Below are 26,971 nucleotides of genomic sequence, written 5' to 3'. Positions count from 1 at the left end.
TGATAAAAGAATGCAAACTTGCACAGAATTTCAAGAAAATTTGCAGATAGTTGTTTTCGGAAAAGAGCAACCAACATTAAAAAATACAGCTTAAAATGTAAAAAGTTAGTAGAAAGTAAGCAGTCGAATAGATTTGGTTCTAAATAAGTAATTTATTAAATAAGTAGTCACTTTGGTGAAAAGTTTTATGTTAAAAAAAAATGTCCAGTATGGAAGCATTTTGTTTTGTCAGAAATTTTTGACGTATAAAAAGACTTTTTTGATAACGGAAGATGAATACGTTAAGTTCTGTTAGTGGTGCAGTCTCAGTAGAAGTTCTTAGCCCCAAAACAACTTGATTCATAAATTTAGTGCAGTATTCATTCATTTCGTGAGAATGTTTCATTAACTTCAGGGTCTTATACCTCAATGGTATTTATATTTCTTGCTATTTCTGTTACAAATGTCTAATTCTAATAAGAATTATTTTATAGCAAACCAAAAAAATTACCACTATTTTTTGTGTAAAAAGATTTTTCTTTTCAAGTACCAATTACCCTTAAGTGCATCCACAACCGCAAGTTTTTTCTATAATCTTTTTGAATCCTTGTAATTTTTGAGGAAGTTTCAATCTCATTACCACAGATTTCACATCACTGCATGAAAATCCATTTATATCAATCATTCCAGCTATTTCTAATCCTGGAATTGATCTGTTCTCAGAATCTCTGTTTTGCCACTTGAAGAGTCTATCCAAAAATCCTTTAAATCTGGATATGTCCCATCCATTTAAGACTTGGCAGCATAATCGGGATAGTTCATAGAAATCTGGGATACTAAAATCACCAACAAAGTCAGGCCCTTCCTTCCCATTTATTATCAAAAAAGCAAGCTCTTGTATAGCTTTGGCTTTTTGATTATAGCCAGTGTAAGTAAAAAAAATCGGTTCAAGAATTCCAATATCTTGTTTTTCAAAATATTTGTCCAGCACATTTTCCGCAATCTCTTCCTTAATGCCAATAAACTTGTATTTCTCAATTATGTATGAAAACTTATCTCTATTTAATGCTTCATAGTTGGAAACATTTCCTTCTTTATAATAATCCATAACAGTTTTCATTGTATAATAATCTACATCATCTGCCTCAATTAGATTTGTTTCTTTTCCCAGCTCTTTGGAGTCGAGCATTTTCTTGAATACCTCACTGATTGCTGCTAAGTGGATCTTCTTTGCTTCAACATAGCCACCGTTGCACCGAATTGTCATTACCGGGCTGTCCTGTTCATTCAGAACGGACAAAACTCTCATAAACGCCGAGGGTTTGTACGTTTCCATGGTTATACCAAAATAATATAAAAGCAAATATCCAACAATGATTTTTCCTCGATTCCAGCGTTTTATGACGACCTAAGAGAAGAGAATAAGAAAAATTACACTTCTATGTTATAGTGTTAAAAAATTCTTAGATTCAGGTGTTTCATTTTGTCACATATTTTGACAAAACAATGAAAGTGTTCCTTTGCATTGGAGGGGGAAAATTTGTTTTATTTTTTTATTTTTTAAATTAAAACACCAAAAAACAAGAGCTAAGAGCTCATATGGCACTTGTGACGAGGCAAGAAGAGCTAAGAGCCAAGAGCTCATATGGTATGAGCTCCAACAAAATTTTAAGAATCAATAAATTGATGTAAAAGGAAAATCAGTGGCTTAATGCCGGTCGGGATTTAAAATAGGAGCTCTGAGTCACGATGTCTCTAAATATCAAAATTCATTAAGATCCGATCACCCACTCGTAAGTTATAAATACCTAATTCTTTCAAATTTGACCTCTCCCTTTAGTCCCCCAGATGGTCGAATCTGGGAAAACGACTTTATCAAGTCAATTTGTGAAGCTCCCTGACACGCCTACCAATTTTCATCGTCCTAGTACGTCCAGAAGCACCAAACACGCCAAATTACTGAACCCCTCCCCCCAAATCCCCCAAAGAGATCGAAACCGGCACGGTTACGTCAATCACGTATCAAGTACATTTGTTTATTCTATCCACCAAGCTTCATCCCGAAACCTCCACTCCAAGTATTTTCGAAGATTTCCCCCTCCAACTCCCCATATGTCAAAAGATCTGGCCGGGATGTGAAACAAGAGCTCTGAGACATGAATTCCTTCTAAACATCAAATTTCATTAAGATCCAATCGCCTATTCGTAAGATAAAAATACCCAAATTTTCACGTTTTCTAAGAATTCTGGTTTCCCCCTCCAACTCCCCCCAATGTGACAGGATCTGGTCGGAATTAAAAATTAGAGCTTTAAAGCACAAGATCCTTCTAAATATCAAATTTCATTAAGATCTGGCCACCCTTTCGTAAGTTACAAATACCTCATTTTTCCAAATTACCCCCCCCCCAACTCCACCAAAGAGAGCAGATCTGGCCCGGTTGTGTCAGTCACATATCTTAGACAGATTTTTATTCTTCCCATCCAGTTTCATCCTGATCTATACGCTTTAAGTATTTTCTAAGATTTCAAGTCCCCCCCAACTGCCCCCCAATGACACTGGATCCGACTGAGATTTAAAATAAGAGATCTGAGTTACGAGGTCTTACGAAATATGAAGTTTCATGAAGATCCGATCATTCCTTCGTAAGTTAAAAATTCGTCATTTTTTCTAAGTTTTCAGAATTACCCCCCCCCCCTCCCAATAGAGCAGATCCGTTCCAATCATGTAAATCATGTATCTAAGACTTCTGCTGATTTTTCCCACCAAGTTTCATCCCGATCCCTCCAATCTAAGCGTTTTCCATGACTTTAGGCTCCCCCACCCAAACTCCCCCCCCCCAATGTCACCAGATCCGGTCGGTATTTAAAATAAGAGCTTTGAGACACGATATCCTTCGAAATATCAAATTTCATTGAGATCCGATCACCCGTTCCTAAGTTAAAAATACCTCATTTTTTCTAATTTTTCAGAATTAACCCCCCCCCCTCCCAACTACCCTAAAGAGAAAGGATCCGTTCTGATTATGTCAATAATGTATCTAGGACTTGTGCTTATTTTTACCACCAAGTTTTATCCCGATCCCTCCACTCTAAGTGTTTTCCAAAATTTTAGGTTTCCCCCTCCCAACTTGTGAGATCACCAGATCTCACCAGATTCACCAGAATGTCACCAGGGATTTAAAATAACAGCTCTGAGACATGATATCCTTCCAAACATCAAATCTGATAAACCGTTCGTAAGTTAAAAATACTTCATTTTTTCTATTTTATCCGAATTAACGGCCCCCCCAACTCCCCTCCAGATGGTCAAATCGGGAAAACGACTATTTTTATTTAATCTGGTCCGGTACCTGATACGCCTGCCAAATTTCATCGTCCTAGCTTACCTGGAAGTGCCTTAAGTAGCAAAACCGGGACCGACAGACCGACAGAGACCGACAGAATTTGCGATTGCTATATGTCACTTGGTTAATACCAAGTGCCATAAAAAGAATGTCAAAATCTAATTATTGAAGACAACGAAATATAGGGAGACAATTCACCCATGTTCTAAGTCATTGAATCTCTGATTGAAACCTGGAGCAGAGTGGCAGCACTAAAATAATTGTTCGGGTTGCAAAGATTCATGCTATTAAATTTCAAGAAAGTATGCAGTAAACTTCATTTTTATTGATCAAAGGTAAATTTTACACCTAGAAGCTGGTTATTAATCAAAACAAAACAAAATCAGCTATTCAAAACATCATTGAACTTATCATTCCTATGATTTTTGTTCTATTCACAGTTATGACTACAAGTCAGCTTGGAATCACTAGATGTCTGTTTTTAGTGTATACTGAATATGCTTCAAACTGTCTAGTTTAAATTATTGTTATCCAGGCATATGACAACTTAGAGGGAAAAACCCCACATGCTCACCATATGTAACAAAGTGTTTTGCTCGCAAGGTTTTTCCTTCTGAATCAAGCCATATGAAAATTCAAACAGAAAGACAACCTAATAAGTACGGATATGCAGAAAACAACTTCTGCGCAAATTTAACCAGGGGTATGAAACTTCATTTAGAAGAAACGGTCGTAAGTATATGCTATAGAAAAAAAAAGATTTCTTGCCGGGTTTATTTATCTATCCATAAGGGAATTTTACATGGGAGGAAAACTATATAAATGCGATATATTGATTTTAAGTTATTCCATAACTTGGTCATACAGGAAAGAAGGCACCTAAATATGAACAAAATGAGTCACTATAGACCTAACTCTTTTAACCAGAAAATGAATGCTTCAAATTGACCTAATTACAGGAAAGTGATGATCTTTTTTGCACGCTAATTTTGCAATATTTTTTTTTTATGCTCTTTTGCAATTACTAGAATAGAACTATTTCATTACACTCACTGATTCTGACAGAAGGAGTGCTTCATAATTTATATGATCTAAGAACCTGAGGAGTAGCCTCTATAAGCATTTCATCCCTTCTATTAGTACCTTTATTTTTTTTAGTGTTTTTAGCATGAAGATACACCATTCTCTACCAACTCTATCTCAGTTTTTCCAAATGTTAAATAGTATTCATGCTTCTTACTTTTAACAGGCTAACAGAAAGAGCAGAAACCCTCCCCCTCAAAAAGGCTAATTATGCTCAATTGTTACTTTTGAGCGAAATTTTAAATAATAGTTCTTCTTTGTACACCAAATCCTTAATAAATGTTACACTTGAGAATTGATTTTAAATATACATTTATCTCTTTCTCTCTCTCTTCCAAATCATAATAAGAAGTAAACACATCAACAATGGTGAAATATCTACGGATATTTGGTTGCCTAATTCACTCCTATGGATTTTATATTAAACAGTTCGTGGTAACGAACTGTAAGTAAGGAGTGACCCGGCTCAATAGTAACTGAAAATAAAAAAAAATGGAATTTTGATACCAACAGATATGTCAAAAGAATTGTGTTTTATGTTGGTTTTAACTATATAAATTTCAATAGGTTTAATTTTACCCATCAAAGGTTAGGAGCCTGAGAAAATTTGCCTAATTTTTGAAAAGGGGGGAAACACCCCCTAAAAGTCACAGAACCTTAATGAAAATCTCACCATCAGACTCAGCGGATCAAGTAACCCTACTGTAGAAGCTATAGGTGTGAAATTTGAGAAAATGTGGAATTTCGAATTTTCTATCAGAAGAAAGATCACGGATGCGTGTTTATTTGTTTGTTTGTTTTCCCAATGGTAGTCGTATCGACCACATCGTCCTAGAATATCGTGAGAGGGATCATTCGAAGGGAAAGTAAAAGTTATATTGCCCTTTTTAAGAGACCAAACAAATTGGAGGGAAATTAGGCCCCCTCAAAAGCCCTCTTTCTTCTCAAAATCGTCTGATCGAAATTTTGAAACAGCCATTTTGTGCAGCATAGTTGAAAGGCCGAATAATTATGCCTTTGGGGATATCATGACCCTCCCACAGCCATTGAGAATAGATATTTAAGTTACAAAATTTGCATATTTCTTACATATAGTATTTGTTATTGGGAAGTATGAATACATCCTTCGAAGGGGGGAACTTCTCCTGGTGGTATTTTTGTCGGGGATAATTTTCCATGGGGTGGGAAGTTTCCACGGGGTGAATTTTTCAGGAGAAGTTTTACACTGGGTGAATCTGTCAGACTTAGCATACGAATTTTTTTTATGTCTTGCTTTCTCTTTTCTGTCTCAATTTTACGCGTGGAAATGTTAAGGGTAATTGTCCGGGGTAAATTTTCACCAGGATTGAATTGTCTAAAGAATAAGTAATAAACGCGTGGAAATGTTAAGGGAAATTGTCCGGGACAAATTTTCGCCAGGATTGAATTGTCTAAAGAATAAGTTCTAGTGGAGGAGAGATTTTACCGTAGAGGAGTAGCCAGATTTCCTGGCACTATTTAGAAAACGATCAGAAATTAAATAAAAAAACAACAAGATTTTCAACTGAAATTAAGGAGCAACATTCAAAGTTAAAACCCATAGAAGTTATTACGTATATGAGGGGGTAATTCATCTAAAACACCTTGCTCTTTACGCTAAAGGTTATTATTATGTCTCAATCTTTCAAGAAGGACTCCTGAAAAACTCTGTTCGTTTAATCAGAACAATAAGAAGCTTTTTCTAAGGTACTGGAAACCTTTAGCGTAAAGAGCGAGGGGCTGTTGAGGGGTAAACACCTCATATACGTAATAATTTCTGTTTGATTTAAGCTTGAATGTTAATCTATACTTTCAGTTGAAAAAACAACTTTTTTTTTTATTTAATCTTCTTTGAGGTCTGTTTTTCATCTTTGGAATTGTAACAATAACGCTAATTATATATAGTAATAATACAAAGGCATGTAAACCCTGAAAAATTAAGAAAGAAACCATAATCTAGAAAAGAATCTCAATAAATTCCACACGTCAATAGGGTTTACATACCCCTGCAATACTCTAGTCAGCTCCTGCTTATTTCATATTTTCTTTGCATTTTTGTTTTGAGTAAATTTTATGCATCATTCCAGTCACAAATATTGCTCCCAAATTCTCTATTCACCGTTACGAATTCTTCTTTTTGTATATTTTAGCAATATATTATCCTGGGGCCTTTTTGTGAAAGTTAGTATTAATGCTTTAATTAGATATTGTCATATTTTAAATGTATAAAATTTTTGATTAAGTAAATATGTGGGGTGGGTTTTCTTAGTTGAGTTAAGATACCTCAGTAGGATTAAATGTCGTTAGCTTTTTGAATTTGGAGGAAAAGCGACATAAAAGCTAGAAATTATGTAATGACAAGTGTGTAGGGGGAGGGGCTGGGTAAGAGTTTCAGCTTGTTACTATGATTACCTTTAATTATTAGGCGATTTCTGCAGAGGTAAAAGGAGCATCTGTTGACCTAGAAGTCCTCATACCACTTAATCGATAAATTTCTTCCAGTCCTTTTCATAATTATTTGGTAGCTACTGAGTTGTATCAAATCAAAGTAGTACCGAGTCAGATTGATTCTGAGCTATTTTTTTTTCTTTTGACGTTTACTAGTCTTTAGTAAAGGTATCTTACGATTGTAATCACCGTTGGTTTTCTCATTTTGGTTCTAATCAAACAGTTCGTGGTAACGAACTGTAGTAAGGAGCGACCCGGCTCAATAGAAACCAAAACTCTAAAAAATGGAATTTTGATACCAATAGCTACATCAAAAGAATTGCATTTTAATGCTGATTTTAAATTTATAAATTTCATCAAGTTTAGTCTTACGCATCAAAAGTTACGAGCCTGAGAAAATTTGCGTCATTTTAGAAAATAGGGGAAAACACCCCCTAAAGGTCATAGAATCTTAACGAAAATTACACCATCAGATTCAGCGTATCAGAGATCCCTACTGTAAAAGTTTCAAGCTCCTATCTACAAAAATGTGGAATTTTGTATTTTTTGCCAGAAGGCAGATCACGGATGCGTGTTTATTTGTTTGTTTTTCTTTGTTTTTTTTTCCCCCAGGGGTGATTGTATCGACCCAGTTGTCCTAAAATGTTTCGAGAGGGCTCACTCTAACAGAAATGAAAAGTTCTAGTGCCCTTTTTAAGTGACCGAAAAAATTGGAGGGCATCTAGGCCCCCTCCCACGCTAATTATTTTCCGAAAGTCAAAGGATCAAAATTCTGAGATAGCCATTTTATTCAACGTAGTCGAAAACCTTATAACTATGTCTTTGGAGACAACTTACTCCTCCACAGTCCCCGTGTGAGGGGCTACAAGTTACGAACTTTGACCAGTGCTTACATATAGAAATGGTTATTGGGAAGTTTGCAGGCGTTTTCAGGAGGATTTTTTTGGTTGGAGGGAGCGGTTGAGAAGAGGGGGATATACTGGGGGAATTTTCTATCGAGGAATTTGTTATGGGGGAAGAAAATTTCCATGAAGGGAGCGCAGGATTTACTAGCATTATTTAAAAAAAAACAATGAAAAAATAAATATGAAAAAGTTTTTTTTTCAGCTGGAAGTAAGGAGCAGCATTAAAACTTAAAAAGACAGAAATTATTACCCATATGAGGGGCTCACCTTCTCCTAATACCTCGCACTTTACGCTAAAGTATTTTTAGTAATGTCAACTATTTATTCTACGGCTTTTGTGATCCAGGGGTCATTCTTAATAAATTGGGACAAAATTTAAGATTTAGTGTAAAGAGAGAGGTACTGACGAGGGGGCGAACCCTCTCATATGTGTAATAAAAACATGAGAATAAAAAATTCTTTACGTAACCTAATTTATAAGTTACGTATATCTTTTACTAATAAAAAGATTCGTAAAAAAATTAAAAGTTCTAGTTGCCTTTTTAATTAACCAAAAAATTTGAGGACAACTAGGCTTCCTCCCCCGCTCTTTTTTCTCAAATCATTCGATCAAAATTATGAGAAAGCCATTTAGCCCCCCCCCCAAAAAAATGAAAATTTCGTTTTAATTATTCAAATCAAAACATGCATTGATTCAAAAACATTCAGAAATTAAATTAAAAAAAAAACAAGTTTTTTCAACTGAAGGTAAGGAGCGACATTAAAACTTAAAAACGAACAGAAATTACTTCGTATATGAAAGGGGCTGCTTCCTCATCAACGCCCTGCTCTTTACGCTACGTTTTTTACTGTTTTAAAAAGAAGAGTTGAGAGGAAGAGTCAAAATTTAGCGTAAAGAGCGGATCGTTGATGAGGAAGCAGCCCCTTTCATATACGAAGTAATTTCTGTTCGTTTTAAGTTTTAATGTCGCTCCTTACTTTCAGTTGAAAAAACTTGTTTTTCTTATATAATTACGCCAGAGACCCAGAATAAAACCTTTGGTACTTATTAACTATCAAAAATAGATAGTAGCTGCTTAAGAGTCTGTTTTTGAATATACAAGCTAGCTTTCCCTACAAAACAAAGTTTGAACGGATTATGTAAACACCAATGGAACTAAAACTTTGAGGGCCTGACCAAAACCAAGGAACGGTTTCTTAAAATAATCATTAGTTAAGTAGAATTAGTAGGCATAGCCTATAAAAGATTTCACTACCCGGCTTGTAATAGTTCTGATTTTCAAGTTTGTGAGGACTGAATTTATTACCATGAAGGTTGTATGGTTTTAGACAAATCTAGTGGAAATTTACCCTGTGAAGATAAGGAACTAATATTGGAGGTGCACATATTGATTTTTGTGAGATAGGGTGGTTTGCCTTCTGTGTTTATAACCCAGGAAGAGATTTTCACCGAGTCTTGATGAATTTAATTGCTTGCTTATGTATTTAAATAAAAACCAAATATTTAGATAAAGACAAATTGAAATTTGGGAGATTTATTTGCGGAAAGTGAGGTATTTCAATGTAATGCAGTTGTTCCATAGTTGATACTAAATTATATTATATTTGGGGTAAATGAGCAACATTAGTTAAAATGTGGCATATTTGAAGAAAACCTCACGAGAATGATACGCTCTAGCCTCTAGCTATCTCGAGTGAAGAGAATCTGGTAGAAATTCAAGGAAACCTAGTGCGGTAATTCGTAAACCTAGTGCGGTAATTTATCACCTAAAAATGTGATAATTGAAGGAAATACGATCAAAGACATTTGTGAGAGCAGTACTGACAATTACAGGCTAATAAAAGTTCCGATTCGAAGGTTACTTCCTTCCGAAGGTAGATTCCATACCTCAGTTTAAATCTGCTAATAAAATGACAAGCTCATGCTCAAGTCATCTATTTACATTATTTGGGGTATAAGGATTTCCAGCACTACCACTTCAACTCCTACTTCAACCATTACCAAGGTAAAAGTTGAAATGGAAGTAGTCTACTTCAACCAAGACAACAAGTAAGATGTGCTTACTTGTTTCAGAAAGATAATATTAGCAATATCTAATATTAGCAGAAAGATATAGATAATAAGTGGATGGCTGAGGGTAGCTGAGACTTTCAGAGCATGTTGCAGGGGATGTTGAGAAGGGGTTGATGGGTTGCCATTCCCCTCTTATACCCTGTTTATTTGTTCTCCCTTAAAAAAAAATAGATTAAAACTTAAATAAACATCTTGTTCAAAATACTTAAAAGGTCAAATAACCATGTCTACGGGCATAAAAAATACCACTCAATTTTGGAGAGGGACACTAAAGACAAAAAAAAATAGTGTTTGCGTGATTGTGTACTGGTTGTCAGAGGGAAGTATCATCAATATCTAAGAAACAGCTGAGGGGAATAAATTGGAAATTTCAAGGGATTTTGGGCAGGAAGTTGAAGAACTATTGAAGGACAGCCAGCGACCCTTAGTCATTTTAGATTCTACCTTTCCTCGTCAGTAATTAAAACCCTGACAAATATAATTTCAGTGGCAAATTCAGGTGGGGAGGACGCGAGGGGCACGCGCCCCATAACGTAGTGGTGGATTTGGGGTTGGGATCGCTTGCTACGGTTGGGTTTAAGACGAATTTTTTTTTGTAATTGGTTTTTAGATGTCGAGTCTTTAATAAGTTCTTAATTGTTAAGACTGTTTCTTTTCAGAAACAAGTTTGAAACAAAGTTTCAGTTACTTTGTATGGTTTCTGTTAGATTTTACTGATAAGGCGTACCACCTAAAAATATTTATCAAGGGAATCAGTCTGTATTACGACAAAAGCCAACTGGGAGGCGAAATTCTTCATTTCGTAATCATAAGGAGGGGAAATTTAAAATACCAACTTCTTTAGGCTGTCAAAATGATATTTCAAGATTGTGCTGTTAGAACAGGGCTGAAAAACTTAAAATTTTAATTTCTGTTTATTGTAAAAAACTTGTTTTTGAGTCTCGTTATGGCAGAGAGACAAAGAAATTGATGTTATTACTTTTTGGCAGTCATAGAATTCGAGTTGGCTTTTTTTTGAAGCGGAATAATTTGTACAACATTGTTGTTTTGAAGGGAATTTATATAATAGAAAGTAAATAAATGAGAAGTGACAACATAGTATTAATTTACGTTTTGGATTTTGCTGAGCAAATGGTGGCCACTTTACAGCTTATTTTCATCTAGTTAAGGCTTTGCATAATGTGGCATATAACCTGCTCTGTTCATCCTAAAACATTAAAAGAAAGGTCAAACTCTTTAGTTCCTGAACTTTAATAAAGGTTCGCATAAGTATACACTTAAAACTAAGGATAAAAGACGAAATACTCCTTCAAAGGTCGGAGTAGTCATTTAAGAAAAATATATTTTCGAAAAACTGCTTATAAAAGAAGGCAAATAATTGTGTGTTTATTTTTTTCTAACCGATATAGATGGGCTTCTGACTTCTCAGTTTGAAACAGGGGAATGGCATCAATTTTTTCAAACGTTTATTAATGAAATGTTGAAAAAGTGAAAATTCACTCTACTTGAGTTGACCATGAAAATGGAATGAAACTACAATATTATTTCAGAGTTTCTCACCTTCTCAATACCAACCAGTCACAAAATATAGTTATGTTTTTGTATAGAGGATGCATATATTTGTCCATAAAACTGTATAAACTGCTATATATACCGCTGAGGATTTATACTTATTTTAATACATGCCATCCAATCATATTTCCAAGATTGGTTGTTTATAAATCATAATTTTTACAGGAAAATTCTCTTACTTAATGCTAAATCCAAGGCGATATTTCAAATTATCATTTTTGTGATCGCCAAGACATGTCGAGATTTAAACGTTCACACTAAATATTTGGATATCTCTAGATAAAAAAAGAAGAAAAAGAAATCTACCTCAGCTTGCAACTCTGAGAATTTAAATCACCAATCTATACCTATCAAATACAAAAATAACAAACACGTAATTATTTATTTTTAAAGAAGTATTTCGACTCGTGTACTTAGTTTGAAGCACTTACATACATGCATTTTTATTGGAGTTCATATTTTTCTGACGATTTTGGTCTTTATTCGAATATTTTAGGATGATTAGAAGAGGAAATACTAATGAAGAGCTCTAAACTGACAAGACTCTAGACTGACAGTACTAGCCATTATAAACGTTCACCAAAATATTTAATTATAAATTGACCGTGTAATAAATAGATATGGCGGGAGTCGAAATTAAGAAATAGACTCTTTTTTTAAACTGTGAATTCTGTAACTTAAGCAAAATATACTGAACTTTAAAAAGTGGAGATACACCACGTTGTTACGAAAAGTGAAAGTTGTACTTAAAACCATCGTTTTAAAGGTCTTCTATGTATTTCTGTCTCTTTGTTCTATTATTCTTGTTACATCCCTAAAAGAATTGATATTTAATGTTTGATGCATTATTTATGAATATAAAAGTTGTATCTTAATCCTCATTTCCTACTCTTCATTACTATCAAAAATTACTAAGCGATGCCACAAAGTTAGGCGACATACTAAATTGTTTGACCTGTATCATAAAGAATGCATAACCCCAAAAGATGATTCAAGACCATATTTTTTTTTGACAATACAAAGCTTAACTTACTTGCTATAGTTGTCAGAAGTGCAAAGGCGAAAAAATACGCAGAATATATTAAATATCATTTTTTTTTGTAGATGGTAAACAGCTTTTTAGTTTTTCATTGTGAAGTACTTTTTATAACTTAGTATAAAATTTTTATAATTTTTATCAATATTTTTATACAATTTTGATTTCAACACATTTATTAGAACTTTACCCCTCTCCAGATTTTAGATTAAATTTATGACCATTTTCACTACCTACCTACGACGCATAATTGTTGAGGTTCCTTTTAAATTGCTGGTATTTTTTTGTCCGTAAGTTTATCGAAGCAACCTATTATGCAATCCCCGCAATAGAAAATCCTGGATCCACCCCTGTATAATTTTGTTCAATGAAGTCAACAGGGTTTGTAACTTTTCCCCAGAGGATGCAATGCCCCGCCCTTAAAAAGGGGCAGGTTTGATTCTATTTGTGTTTTAAAAGGTTGAATGTTGAGGGGTATGTACAATAAAATATGAAAATACTATGTGTGTCCTGCTCATTGAAAAGGTGCATCTGCAATATCTCAAAAACAGTAGAGCCCATTAAATTTGAACTTTCAGGGAATGCTGATGAGGATTAAAAATAAAACTAGGTGGAAGGTATCGAATTTCCCATTCACTCTCGGTTTTGCTGCCTTACTTCCAAATATCCGATAAGAATTTCGGGAAGTATCTTACTCAAAATAGTCCCGAAGTCAAAATTTACACCTCTGAGGATGACGTGACGCTCATGCAGTCCCTGGGACAAGTGCTGTAAGTTGCAAATGCTGCCCATTGCTTAAATACAAGGCTGGTTATTGGGAAAAGGGGGAAGTTAAGCCTTGAGTGTTTGAAAAGACGCAGCATATTAAGGCAAAACTCTTGGAAAATGTTGAAGGGAAAGTTAACCAACATCAAAGTACACTATATACAGGAAGTTCGAAAAAGGGCTAGAAGGCTATCATCTCCCTTTTACATTTTTAGATGATTCACTTAGCACCGATACAGATTTTAAAAGGCTATTTATCAAAATAATTACAACGTTTTTTTGAAGAATTTTTCCAAGAGAAGTAAAGAGCGTAGTTGAAACTTAAAACGTCCCAAAATTATTGCTTCACAGGCTATCGAACAGTTCGTGGCAACGAACTGTAGTAAGGAGCAATCCGGCTCGATAGTTAACAAAACATTAAAAAATGGAAATTAATAGTAATAGATACATCAAAAGAATCAGATTTTTTGTTGATTTAAAATATATAAGTTTCATCAAATTTAGTCTTCCTTATCAAAACTTACGAGCCTAAGAAAATTTACCTCATTTTGGAAAATGGGAGGAAACGTCCCCTAAAAGTCATAGAATCTTAACAAAAATCACGCTATCGCACTCAGAGTATCAGAGAACCCTACTGTAGAATTTTCAAGGCCCTATCTACAAAAATGTGGAATTTCGTATTTTTTTTTGCCAGAAGACCAATCACGGGTGCGTGTTTATTTGTTTGTTCATTTTTTTTTTTCTTCTTTTCTTTTCCCCGGGGGTGATCGTATCGACCCAGTGGTCCTAGAATGTTGCGAGAGGGCTCATTCTAACGTAAATTAAAAGTTCTAGTACCTTTTTGAAGTGACCAAAATATTGGAGGGCACCTAGACCCCCTCCCAGGCTCATTTTTTCCCAAAGTCAACGGGTCAAAATGCTGAGACAACCATTTTGTTCAGCATAGTTGAAAAACCTAAAAACTATGTCTTTGGGGAAGACTTACTCCCTCACAGTTCCCGGGGGAGGGGCTACAAGTTACAAACTTTGACCAGTGTTTACAAATAGTAATTGTGTTGCGAGAGCAACACTTTGGTTTTGTCCCGGTTTTTATGGCACTTGGCTAAATGGTATTTAGCCAATGGTACGAGAGCAAATGGTATTGGCACTTGGTATTAGCCAAGTGACACATAGCAATCGCAAATTCTGTCGGTCGGTCGGTCCCGGTTTTGCTACTTTAGGCACTTCCAGGTAAGCTAGGACGATGAAATTTGGCAGACGTATCAGGAACCGGACCAGATTTCGTTTTCCTGATTTGACCATCTGGGGGGGGGGGTGGAGGGCCCGTTAATTCAGAAAAAATAGAAAAATAGAAGTATTTTTAACTTACGAACGGTTGATCAGATCTTAATGACATTTGATGTTTGTAAGGATATCGTGTCTCAGAGCGGTTATTTTAAATCCCAACCGGATCTGGTGACATTGGGGGGAGGGGGATTTGGGAAGAGGAAACGTAAAATCTTGGAAAACACTTAGAGTGGAGGGTTTGGGATGAAACTTGGAGGGAAAAATAAGCACAAGTCCTAGATACATGATTGACATAACCGGAACGGATCCACTCTCTTTGGAGTAGTTGGAGGGGGGGAGGGGTTAATGCTGAAAAATTAGAAAAAATTAGGTGTTTTTAACTTACGAACGGGTGATCGGATCCCAGTGAAATTTGATATTTAGAAGGATATCGTGTCTCAAAGCTCTTATTTTAAATGCCGACTGGATCTGGTGACATTGGGGGGGAAGTTGGAAGGGGGAAACATAAAATCTTGGAAAACACATAGAGTGGAGGGATTGGGATGAAACTGGGTGGGAAAAAAGAAACACAAGTCCTAGATACATGATTGACATAACCGGAACGGATCCGCTCTCTTTGGGGTAGTTGGGGGGGGGGTAATTCTGAAAAGTTAGAAGAAATGAGGTATTTTTAACTTACGAACGGGTGATTGGATCTCAATGAAACTTGATATTTAGAAGGATATCGTGTCTCAGAGCTCTTATTTTAAATCCCGACCGGATTTGGTGACATTGGGGGGGGGAGTTGGGAGTGGGAGACCTAAAATCGTGGAATACACTTAGAGTGGAGGGATCGGGATGAAACTTGGTGGGATAAATAAGAACAAGTCATAAAAACATGATTGACATAAGCGGAGTGGATCCGCTCTCTTTGGGGTAGTTGGGGGGGGGGTTAATTCTGAGAAATAAGAAAAAATTAGGTACTTTTAACTTACTATCGTGTCTCAGAGCTCTTATTTTAAATCCCGATCGGATCTGGTGACATTGGGGGGGGGGGGGGGGTGAGAGGGGAAATCTAAAATCTTGGAAAACATTGGAGTGGAGGGGTCGGGACGAAACTTGGTGGAAAAAATAAGCACAAGTCCTAGATATATGATTGACATAACCGGAACGGATCCGCTCTCTTTGGGGTAGTTGGGCGGGGGTTTAATTCTGAAAAATTAGAAAAAATGAGGTACTTTTAACTTACGAACGGGTGATCGGATCTCAATGAAATTTAATGTTTAGTAGGAAATCATGTCTCAAAGCTCTTATTTTAAATCCCGACCGGATCTGGTGACATTGGGGGGAGTTTGGGGCGGGGGAACCTAAAATGAAACTTCGTGGGAAAAATAAGCAGAAGTCTTAGATATTTGATTGATATTCTTGGAATGGATCCGCTCTATTTGTGGGAATTAGGGGGGAGGGTTAATTCTGAAAAATTAGAAAAAATTACGTATTTTTAACTTACCAAGGAGTGATCGGATCTTCATGAAACTTCATATTTAGAAGGACTTCGTAACTCAGATCTCGTATTTTAAATTTCAACTGGATTCAACGTCATTGGGGGGGGGGCAGAAATTTTAGAAAATACTTAAAGCAAAGAGATCAGGATGAAACTAGATGGGAAGAATAACAAGAGCTAAGAGCTCATATGGCACTTGTGACGAGGTCGGAAGAGCCGAGAGCTCATATGTTACGAGGTCGGAAGAGCCAAGAGCTCATTTGGACGAGGTCGGAAGAGCCGAGAGCTCATATGGTACGAGGTCGGAAGAGCCAAGAGCCAAGAGCTCATTTGGCACTTGTGAGAAGGTCAGAACCTAAAGTTAAACTTTATAGCACAAGATCCTTCTAAATATCAAATTTCATTAAGATCTGGTCACCCTTTCGTAAGTTACAAATACCTCAATTTTCAAAATTACCTCCCCCCTCCCAATTCCACCAAAGAGAGCAGATCCGGTCCAGTTATGTCAGTCACGTATCTTAGACAGGTTTCTATTCTTCCCATCCAGTTTCATCCTGATCTCACCGCTTTTAGTATTTTCTAAGATTTCCGGTCCCCCCAACTGCCCCCCCCAATTACGTTTGATCCGGTTGAGATTTAAAATAAGATATCAGAGTTACGAGGTCCTTCTAAATATGAAGTTTCATGAAGATCCGATCACTCCTTCGTAAGTTAAAAATACGTTATTTTTCTTATTTTTCAGAATTACCCCCCCCCCGCAATTGAGCGGATCCGTTCCAATTATGTAAATTACGTATGCAAGACTTTTGCTTATTTTTCCAACCAAGTTTCATCCCAATCCCTCCAATCTAAGCGTTTCCCATCATTTTAAGTCTCCCCACCCCAAACTTCCCCCAATGTCACCAGATCCGGTCAGGATTTAAAATAAGAGCTTTGAGCCACGATATCCTTCTAAAAATCAAATTTCATATAGATCCAATCACCCGTTCGTAAGTTAAAAATACCTAATTTTTTCTAATTTTTCAGAATTAACCCCCCCCCCAACTACCCAAAAGAGAGCGGATCCGTTCCGTTTATGTCAATCATCTATCTAGGACTTGTGTTTATTTTTCCCACCATGTTTCATCCCGATCCCTCCACTCTAAGTGTTTTCCAAGTTTTAGGTTCCCCCTCCCAACTCCCCGCCCCCATCACAAGATCTGGTCGGGATTTAAAATAAGAGCTCTAAGACACGATATCCTTCTAAACATCAAATTTCATTGAGATCCGATCACCCGTTCGCAAGTTGAAAATACCTCATTTTTCTAATTTTTAAGACTTACTCCCCCCCAACTACCCCAAAGAGAACAAATAAGTTCCGATTATGTCAATCATGTATCTAGGACTTGCGCTTATTTTTCCCATCAAGTTTCATCCCGATCCCTCTACTCTAAGTGTTTTCCAAGATTTTAGGTTTCCCCCCTCCAACTCCCCCCAATGTCATCAGACCCAGTCGGGATTTAAAATAAGAGCTCTGAGACACAATATCATTCCAAACATCAAATTTCATTAAGATCCAATCACCCGCTCATAAGTTAAAAATACTTCATTTTTTCTATTTTTCCGAATTAACCGGCCCCTACTCCCCCCCCCAGATGGTCAAATCGGGAAAACGACTATTTCTAATTTAATCTGGTCCGGTCCCTGATACGCTTGCCAAATTTCATCGTCCTAGCTTACCTGGAAGTGCCTAAAGTAGCAAAACCGGGACTTTAGGTTTTCCCCCTCCGACTCCCCCCAATGTCATCAGATCCGGTCGGGATTTAAAATAAGAGCTCTAAGACACAATATCATTCCAAACATGAAATTTCATTAAGATCCAAATACCCGCTGATAAGTTAAAAATACTTCATTTTTTCTATTTTTTGCGAATTAACCGGGCCCCCACTCCCCCCCCCAGATGGTCAAATCGGGAAAACGACTATTTCTAATTTAATCTGGTGCGGTCCCTGATACGCTTGCCAAATTTCATCGTCCTAGCTTACCTGGAAGTGCCTAAAGTAGCAAAACCGGGACAGACCGACAGACAGACAGACAGACCGACAGAATTGGCGACTGCTATATGTCACTTGGTTAATACCAAGTGCCATAAAAACAAGTCTAAGATACGTGACCGACATAACCGGACTGGATCTCCTCTCTTTGGTGGAGTTGGGCGGGGGGTAGTTTGGAAAAATGAGGTATTTGTAACTTACGAACGGGTGATCAGATCTTAATGAAATTTGAAATTTAGAAGGATCTTGTGCTTTAAAGCTCTTATTTTAAATTCCGACCAGATCCTGTGACATTGGGGGGAGTTGGAGGGGGAAACCGGAATTCTTGGAAAATGTGAAAATTGGGGTATTTTATCTTACGAATAGGTGATCGGATCTTAATGAAACCTGATATATAGAAGGATATATCTCCATTTATGCTCCATTTTCGACTCGACTTGGATCCGGGGACATAGGGGGTTGGAGGAGGGTAATAGAAATATTGGAAAACGCTTAGAGTGGACAAACCGGATAAAACTTTGATGGGAAGAATAAGTACAAGTTCAAGATACGTGATTGACATAATTGGAACAGATCCGTTCTCTTTGGAGGAGCTGGGGAGGGGAGGGGTTTAATTTGGAAAAATTAGAAAAATTTAGGTATTTTTAACTTAAGAACAGGTGACCGGATCTTAATGAAATTTGATATTTAGTTCTGTTAGTGGTGCAGTCTCAGTAGAAGTTCTAATCCCGAAAACAACTTGATTTATAAATTTAGTGCACTATTCATTCATTTGGTGAGAATGTTTCATTAACTTCAGGGTCTTATATCTCAATGGTATTTATATTTCTTGCTATTTCTGTTACAAATGTCTAATTCTAATAATAGTTTTTTTTTATAGTAAGCCAAAAAAAAAATACCACTCTTTTTTCTATAATTTTTTTTCACAACTACTTTTGACTTAAAAGAGAGAATTAGAACTTTCAATTTCTAATCATTTGAGGCCCATCTGTAGTTTATACTGCTACGTCTTCTATATAAACCTTGTATTCCCTTGGGGCATAAGTCACAACCCTTGTACTGGACTCTGAAGTGGGGGGGGGGGAGTATATTGATTCTGAAGTTTTTGTCATCTGATCGTTTGACTATTTCAAAAATAGTAGCCATCTCAAAATTTTGATTAAATATATTTGGGGAAAACAAGGTGTTTGGGGGAGGAGGTTGATGGCCCCCGATCAGTATTTTGAAGACTTTTAAAAAGTAACAAGAATTTTCAATTTCCAATCAAATACATTAAGTTTTTACGACCATCCATTACATAAAATTTTATATACTCCCAGGACATGACTTACGACGCAGGCCCCGGGCTCAGGTTTTTTTTTACCCTGAGATGGTACTTGTACCCTGGTGTCTTTTCGATTCAATTTAGTGAACTTAGTAGTGGTAGTAGCAGTGTGCACATAATGTCTCTTGGTCAGTTGATCTTCCCCTTTAAGCGTTCTCTAAGAGCTCCAACTTAATATGCAAAACAATTTTTCAGATACCATATTTCGAAAATCTAAATGCACATAGTGTCTTCTGTTAGTTCGAATTTGCCACCAATTTTCTCTCAGATTTTATTTTCATAGACTTAGCATTGATAGTACTAGTGTCATAGTAGTTCTTGTGGTAGTAGGAGACGTAGTTGTAATGTTAGTGTTATAGCAGTAGTAGTAGCAATAGTAGAAGTAACAGAATTATTAGCGGTAATAGCATGTACATCTTGACTTTTGGTTCGTGGAACAGTTCTAGGCTCTTACCCCCCCCCCCCAAAAAAAAAAAATTGTGGTAAAACAGCCATCACGGAAAATACTCTCTGTAAAATATCCCCTCCGAAAATTAACCCCCCCGCCCAGAAAATACCCCATAGAAAATAAGGTTTCAACTTTTTTGTTGTTGTTGCTGTTGTTGAAAAGTGCTAAGGAAAGGGAAGAAGATTTGCTAAGGAAGTGCTAAGGAAAGTGCTGAAGTGCTAAAGTGCTAAGGGAAGTGCTAAAGGAAAGGGAAAATTAAAAGTATCTTATTTAAATAGAAATTTAAACGTATCTTATCATAAATTTAAATACTATTTGTAAGTAATAAAATGAATAAAAAAACAAGTTTCTCAACTGAAAGTAAGGAGTGATGTCAAAATTTAAAACAAATAAAATTACATATATGAAAGGGGTTATCTCCTCCTCTAGACCTTGCTCTTTGCGCTAATTTTTTCTTACATAGTTTTAAACAAAGCTTATTATTCTAATTAAATGCCCAGTGTGTTTCAGCAATCAAAATTAAAGAATTAGGACAAAAATTCAAAGCTTTATCGTAAATAGCAAAGTCTTGTGGAGGGAGCAACTTCTTACATATACGTTATAATTTCTGTTCGTTTTAAGGTTTCAAGCTGATCCTTGCATTGAATTGAAAAAACCTGGTTAAAAAAAAATAGTTTCGGATTTTTTTAAGTAGCTAATACTGGGATATCTGGATCTTTCTCCATGACAAATTTCCCCCCCCCCCAACTACCCCAAAGAGAGCAGATCCACTCCGGTTATGTCAATCATGTTTTTAGGACTTGTTCTTATTTTTCCCACCAAGTTTCATCCCGATCCCTCCACTCTAAGTGTTTTCCAAGATTTTTAGCCGGAAAGAAACTGGAAATCTTGGGAAATGCTTAAAGTGAAGAGGGGACATATTAAAAAAAAACGAAAAGAAAACAGTAAAACAATTAAATTGTTCCTTATAATATGCTGCTTGTTTCTGCTAATATGCTAATACTAAAACACTAAACAATTAAATTTTTCCTTATAATATGCTGCTTGTTTCTGCTAATCTGCTAATACTTTTTCAATCCATTATTATCCACTTTTTCATTTTGTCCCAGTTCTTATCTTTGCGTTTATTTCATCCCAAAATTGAAGGTAAAAGATATTTAAATCTATAGGATATTTAATAAGTTCGGGAGAAATATTTTTACTTGATTTACTGTGCCATACTTGAAACCACACATGAAAAAAGTTAAACCTAATTTGTAATTTTGAATTCTTTAAAATTTGAATTTTGATTCTTTAAGATTTTTTATTCTTTGAAATTTCTCATTAGTTTAGTTTGAGCCCAAATTTCATCCTGATCTCTCCACTTTAAGCATTTTCCAAGATTTCCGCCCCCCCCAAATGACACTGGATCCGCTGGGGATTTAAAATAAGAGATCTAAGTTACGAGGTCTTTCTAAATATGAAATTTCATTAAGATCCGATCACTCCTTCGTAAGTTAAAAATACCTCATATTATTATATATAATTTTAACTTTTTCATGGTTATCATGATATTTGTGTTTTCATTGTTATCATGAACTGTAGTAAGGAGCCAGGTTGCTCCTTACTACAGTTCGTTACCACGAAATGTTTGAAAATAAGTTCGTTTTTTACGGTCTGAAAGACCGATTTTTTTTTTTTTTATTATTATCTTCAATTTTCAACCTTCAATTTTGGGCCATCTTTGAATTTTTGTACCCACTTACTTTCCTTTCACTCATAATAGTATCACCATACACTTTGCAAATCTGTCGATGGATTTCAGCAGCAGAACCGCATCACTGAGCGAACCTCACACGCGACGGGTGAATTGATATTTTTAAGTCAATTCTAGAACTATAAATGATAATTCAGAAGAACTATAAGGATATTAAGGTTTTAAATGACTTTTCTGTGTAGCCGTTGTGGCAACCTTGTTGCCACACCTAGGCAAGGATCAAATTCTTGCCCTGTATTGCCAAGAAAAGCACCAATACACTGTTTATAAACAGAACTAGTCAATATTCTTGCTCTTAACTGTTATTCTTTTTATCCTAATTTAATTATTGGGCTGCATGATGAAAACTTTTACCTGTGTTTACATATAGCCTGCTGACTATAAAGGAGACATAGACATTTTCTATGTCTCTAAACATTCACCATAAATATTATTAGAGGATCGTCTTAGTGACGATCCTCTAAATAACTTTAAAGGTGTATTTGGAGTTCCACAAGGGTTAATCTTGGTCCCAATACCTATGTTGATTTCAGGTATTGGACTTCCTGCAGCAAAACTGCATTCCAAAATTTTGCTGCCATTTGTATCTTAATCGTTTGGTTCTTAAAGTTTTAAATTTTTAGTTTTTTGTCTTTTCTAGAGTGATATGTTCTGTTTCTATAGACTTCTTATCTTTTACTGATCGTTCAGTCGGCTAAAAGGAGAGTTTGAGAATGGCATGAGCCCCCCCCCCTAAACTTCATAAATTTATATGGATGTACCACTTTCTACTCTTGCTCAACTACATCCAGGGATTAGTCTCAAGGCTTTCAAAAACCGTCTTAATTCGAAAGATGATTCACAGAATTCCTGCAATGGTTTATATGGACTCGAAGAAAACAGGGTTTTTAAAGTCACAAATTGCAAAAATGGACCCAAATTGCAATAAGAGTGACCTAAAACAAAAAACGCGGCACATCTTTATTCTACCCCCTAATATATTTTGAGGAGGGGCCCTCTCAAAACATATCTATAATTTTCCAAATCATTCTATTTTGTTTGAAAATGTTTCTTTGATTTCTAGGGAACAAGGTTTAAAGCAAATTTTCAGGGAAACAATCGAAAATTAAAAAAAAAAAATTATTCAAGAATAATTCCATAAACAGAGATACAGGTGAATTTGGATTACATTCAATTTATGATAATTCACTGAGGTCAAATAAAGTAAATCTCATTTCACTTAAGAGCTTTGACCTCTGTCCACCTGATACTTCAGAGAAATCTAATGAACTGGCACCAAAAAGGTCAAGGTGATTCGCTTCCAGTGTTGCATTGAACTAATGAGAGCAATAAACTATATGTAATTAGTTTATTGGGTATAAATTTTGTTTTATTGATGTCTTTTAGTTTCACTGCTGATGATGGACACAGTAAATGTGTCCAGAATATTAAGTTCAAATTATATATTTGTTTCACTGTCGATTAAAAGTTTCATCCCTATTTTGAACTGTTATATTTAAAAACCTGCATTAATTCAAAAACCTTTGGAAATTAAATAAAAAATAAGTTTTTGTTTTATCTGAGTGTAAGAAGCGACATTAAAACTTAAAACGAACAGAGGTTATTCCGTATATGAAAGGGGCTGTCCCCTCCTCAACACCCCGCTCTATACACTGAAGTTTAACTCTTTCTCACAACTCTGCTTTCTAAAACAATAAAAAACTTTAGCGAAAAATGCGGGGCCTTGAGGAGGGGACAGACCCTTTCATATACGGAATAATTTCTGTTCGTCTTAAGTTTTAATGTCGCTCCTTACTTTAGGTTAAAAAACTTGTTTTTTTTTAATTTAATTCTATCAGATTCGAGACAAGGTTTCCAGTGGTACTAATAGTATTCCGAGTTCAGGTCACAAAATTTACATTTGTATCAAAAGCATTAACGTAGTGCACCCTTTGGGTGCACTAGTTCTTTTTATAGTTCTAGGATATTTAGGATCGTTAAATTGAGGGAGCGACCTTTACGGTCGCTTCCTCCCCCTAGTCAGTATTCAAGGTCCACTGACCTCTTCCTACTCCGCTTGAACACTAATATCCTCTGGAAGTTTCAACTCAATCTCCCAAGTATTTATTGAGATATCGCCGACACTCTATTTGTTGACCTGGGTGCATACAGTGTCTATTAATTTACATTGCTTCTTCATTTACCTCTGCTCCCTCTCCTTACTCTTTGAATTTCTTACTGGTGACTCAGCCTGAAGGATTCTCCCTAGCATAGTCAAAAAAATAATAATTTAATTTCTAATCGTTTTCCCAACCATTCCGGAAATCCTCCCTTTCATGGAAATTTACTTCCCAAAGCCCAAATTAGCCTCCGCACTGTCGTAAATGTAACGTTTTGTACCAAAGGATGTGCACCCTTTGGACATTTTGTATGTCCTTTAAGAATACCTTCTTGAAGGTATGGCTTGAAAAACGGTCAGAAATTAAATAAAAAAAAGCAAGTCTTTTCTACTGAAAGTAAGGAGCAACAATAAAACTCAAAACAAACAAAAATTGTTCTGTATATGAGGAGATTTGCCCCCTCCTCAACACCTCGCTCTTTACGCTAAATTTATTTTCAGCTTATTACTCTTATTAAATGACCCTGGTACTGCAGGAGTAGTTCTTAAAGAATTGGGAAAAAGTCAAACTTTAGCCTAAAGAGCAAGGTATTGAGCAGGGGTCAACCCCCTCATATAAGGAATAATTTCTGTTCGTTTTGAGTTTTAATGTTCCTACTTACTTTCAGTTGAAAAAACTAGATTTTTATTTATTTTATATCCAGATAAGTCTACAGCAATCAATATAACAAGTCAAGAGGAAACAAATCGGTCTTTCAGACCGTAAAAAACAAACTTATTTTCAAACAGTTCGTGGTAACGAACTGTAGTAAGGAGCGACCCGGCTCAATATTAACCACCCCCCCCCCCCTACTGACTATAATTATGTACGAGGTGTGTTTTTTAATTAAGGTCTGTTTATTGTAGACACTAGTAGTTCGCACGCATACAGAAAGAGCGCGTGCGTCGTGTACTAGCATCTCTCTGGAACAACTGTGCTAAGTTTCAGCTGTGTAGCTAGCCTTTATTGGTTCTTTCAAAATGTTTAAAAATATCAATTCGCCCGTCGCGTGTGAGGTTCGCTCAGTGATGCGCTTCTGCTGCAGAAATCCATCAACAGATTTGCGAAGTGTACGGTGATACTATTATGAGTGAAAGGAAAGTAAGTGGGTACAAAAATTCAAAGATGGCCGTTACAACGTCCATGATGAGGTCTACTCCTGTCGCCCTTCTTTGATTACATACAAATTGGTGGCATCAGTTTAAGTGAGATAACCTGCAAGAGGGGGGGGGGCATAGATGCCATCTGATCACTTTTGACTCATAAAAAGGTAACGAGAACTTTCAATTGTCAATCAAATGAGCCATCTCCGAAGTTTATGTGACTACTCCTTACAAAAAAAAACATATACCCTCAGGGAATAACCCTTAAACATTCCTCTTTGGCTCTGGGAGATTGTGTCAACCCTCGTGTTTTTTATATGATTTTTGAAGTATTTTTAATAAAATAGCTATCTCAGAATTTGTGTCTGACAGGTTTGGAGAAAAAGGGCGTGGGAAGGGTGATCTAGTTGCCTTCTAATGTCTTCCGACTCTTAAAAAATGAACAAAAACTTTCAGTTACTAATCAAATGACCCCCTTGTGAAGTTTATATAAGATTCATTTTCTCAAGAACGATATATGCCCCCATAATTTATGAAGCATGGCCCCTGGCCCTACTGGGTCGTGTCGACCCTGGTGTTTTGTGGTGTGATCTTTGAACTATTTTTAACAAAAAGGCTATCTTAAAATTTGGTAAAATTCTAATTTTGTGACTTCTTGGTATCTCAGAAAGGGGTTAGGTTAAGAAAATGAAACTTTTAGGGATGGGTCTACAGTCTAAAATATGTCCCGGGAAGGTATTTGAAGTATCTAACTCCACTCCCTCTTCCCCTAAAGGGTCCTGACCTTTGATGACCTTTAAAAATATGTGTTATAAAAGTGAAACCTTGCACAATAGATCTTCTGCATGAAGTAAGTACAACAAAATTGTTTTCAGCTTCACAACTTTGCTCAATCCCAATTTATAAGGTTTTAAAGATATGCAAATACATTTCCTAAATTTTGAAAAAAAAACATTGATAGGGCTCAGAATTCTACTCAAATAACAGGAATTGCATTTTCAGAACTAAAGGCAGAGAAAAAGTAACTGGTAACTGAAAATTGAGGTAAAATATTGTTTTGTCAAAATTTTGGTAAAATTCTAGTTAATTGACTTCTTGCTATCTCGGATAGGGTTTAGGTTAGGAAATGAAACTTTCAGGGATAAATATACAGACTAAAGTATGTCCTGGGAAGGTATTTTAAAGGACCCACCTCCACTCCTTCTCCCTCTACAGCGCCTTGAAATTTGCCTACATGACAGGTCTTTTTCTCTATACCTATTGAAATTTTGACAAAACAACATTTTACTTTAATTTTCAGTAACTAGTTGCTTTTTCTCTGCCTTTAGTTCTGAAAATGCAATTCCTGTTATTTGAGTAGAATTTTGAGCCATATCAATGTTTTTTTTCAAAATTTAGAGAATGTATTTGCATATCTTTAAAACCTTTTAAAATGGAATTGAGCAAAGTTATGAAGCTGAAAACAATGTCCTTGTACTTCAATTAAGCAGAAGATCTATTTTGCAAGGTTTCAATTTTATAACACATATTTTTAAAGGCCATCAAAGGTCAGGGTCTTCTAGAGGGAGAAGGAGTGGAGGTTGTTGCCTCAAAGTACTTTCCCAGGACATACTTTAGTCTGTAAATTCATCCCTGTAAGTTTCATTTTCCTAACCTAAACCCTTTCTGAGATAGCAAGAAGTCAATTAGCTAGAATTTTGCCGAAATTTCAATAGGTATAGACCTATCATGTATGCAAATTTCAGGGCTCTCTAGAGGGAGAAGGAGTTGAGGTGGGTATCTCAAAACACCTTCCCAGGATATACTTCAGCCTGTAGACCCATCCTTGAAAGTTTCATTTTCCTAACCTAACCCCTTTCCAAGATAGCCCAAAGTCAATAAACTAGAAGTTTACCGGGGATAGTTCTCCTCTGACCACTTTTGAATCTTAAAAAGGTCACTAGAACTTTGATTTCCAATCAAACGAGCCCCCTCTGAAGTTACTAAACCATCCCCTCCGATAACAAGTGCCTCTGGGGAAAAAAATAATAATAAAACATAAACATAGCCTCTGATAAAAGATGACAGACAGTAAATATAAAAAAAATATATACAAACAGGAAATGAAAGAACTTCTAATCTCACTACACACGAGATTCAAGAATGTATGTTCGGCTCCATATATATTCCCCTTGT

The 26,971-nt window shown here is 36.0% G+C and overlaps 1 protein-coding gene across 1 annotated transcript; it reads right to left on the bottom strand.

The window, feature by feature from the left end:
• Positions 1 to 63: 63 nt before the first annotated feature.
• On the bottom strand, positions 64 to 26,971 carry LOC136025644 (uncharacterized). The gene is made up of 2 exons (XM_065701631.1): positions 26,894 to 26,971; positions 64 to 1,387 (listed from the first exon to the last, which is right to left on the bottom strand). The coding sequence occupies exon 2, from the start codon at positions 1,313 to 1,315 to the stop codon at positions 539 to 541; it is 777 nt and encodes a 258-aa protein (XP_065557703.1). The 5' UTR covers positions 1,316 to 1,387; positions 26,894 to 26,971; the 3' UTR covers positions 64 to 538.

The sequence above is a fragment of the Artemia franciscana genome, chromosome 4, assembly GCF_032884065.1.
Source record: "Artemia franciscana chromosome 4, ASM3288406v1, whole genome shotgun sequence".
In the NCBI taxonomy this organism is placed as follows: Eukaryota; Metazoa; Arthropoda; class Branchiopoda; order Anostraca; family Artemiidae; genus Artemia; species Artemia franciscana.
The sequence above is the reverse complement of the archived record's forward strand: the minus strand, read 5'-3'. Positions and strand labels throughout refer to the sequence as shown.

Excerpts from the sequence above, each read along its gene's own strand:
- LOC136025644 (XM_065701631.1), bottom strand. The coding sequence starts at position 1,315 with ATGGAAACGTACAAACCCTCGGCGTTTATGAGAGTTTTGTCCGTTCTG.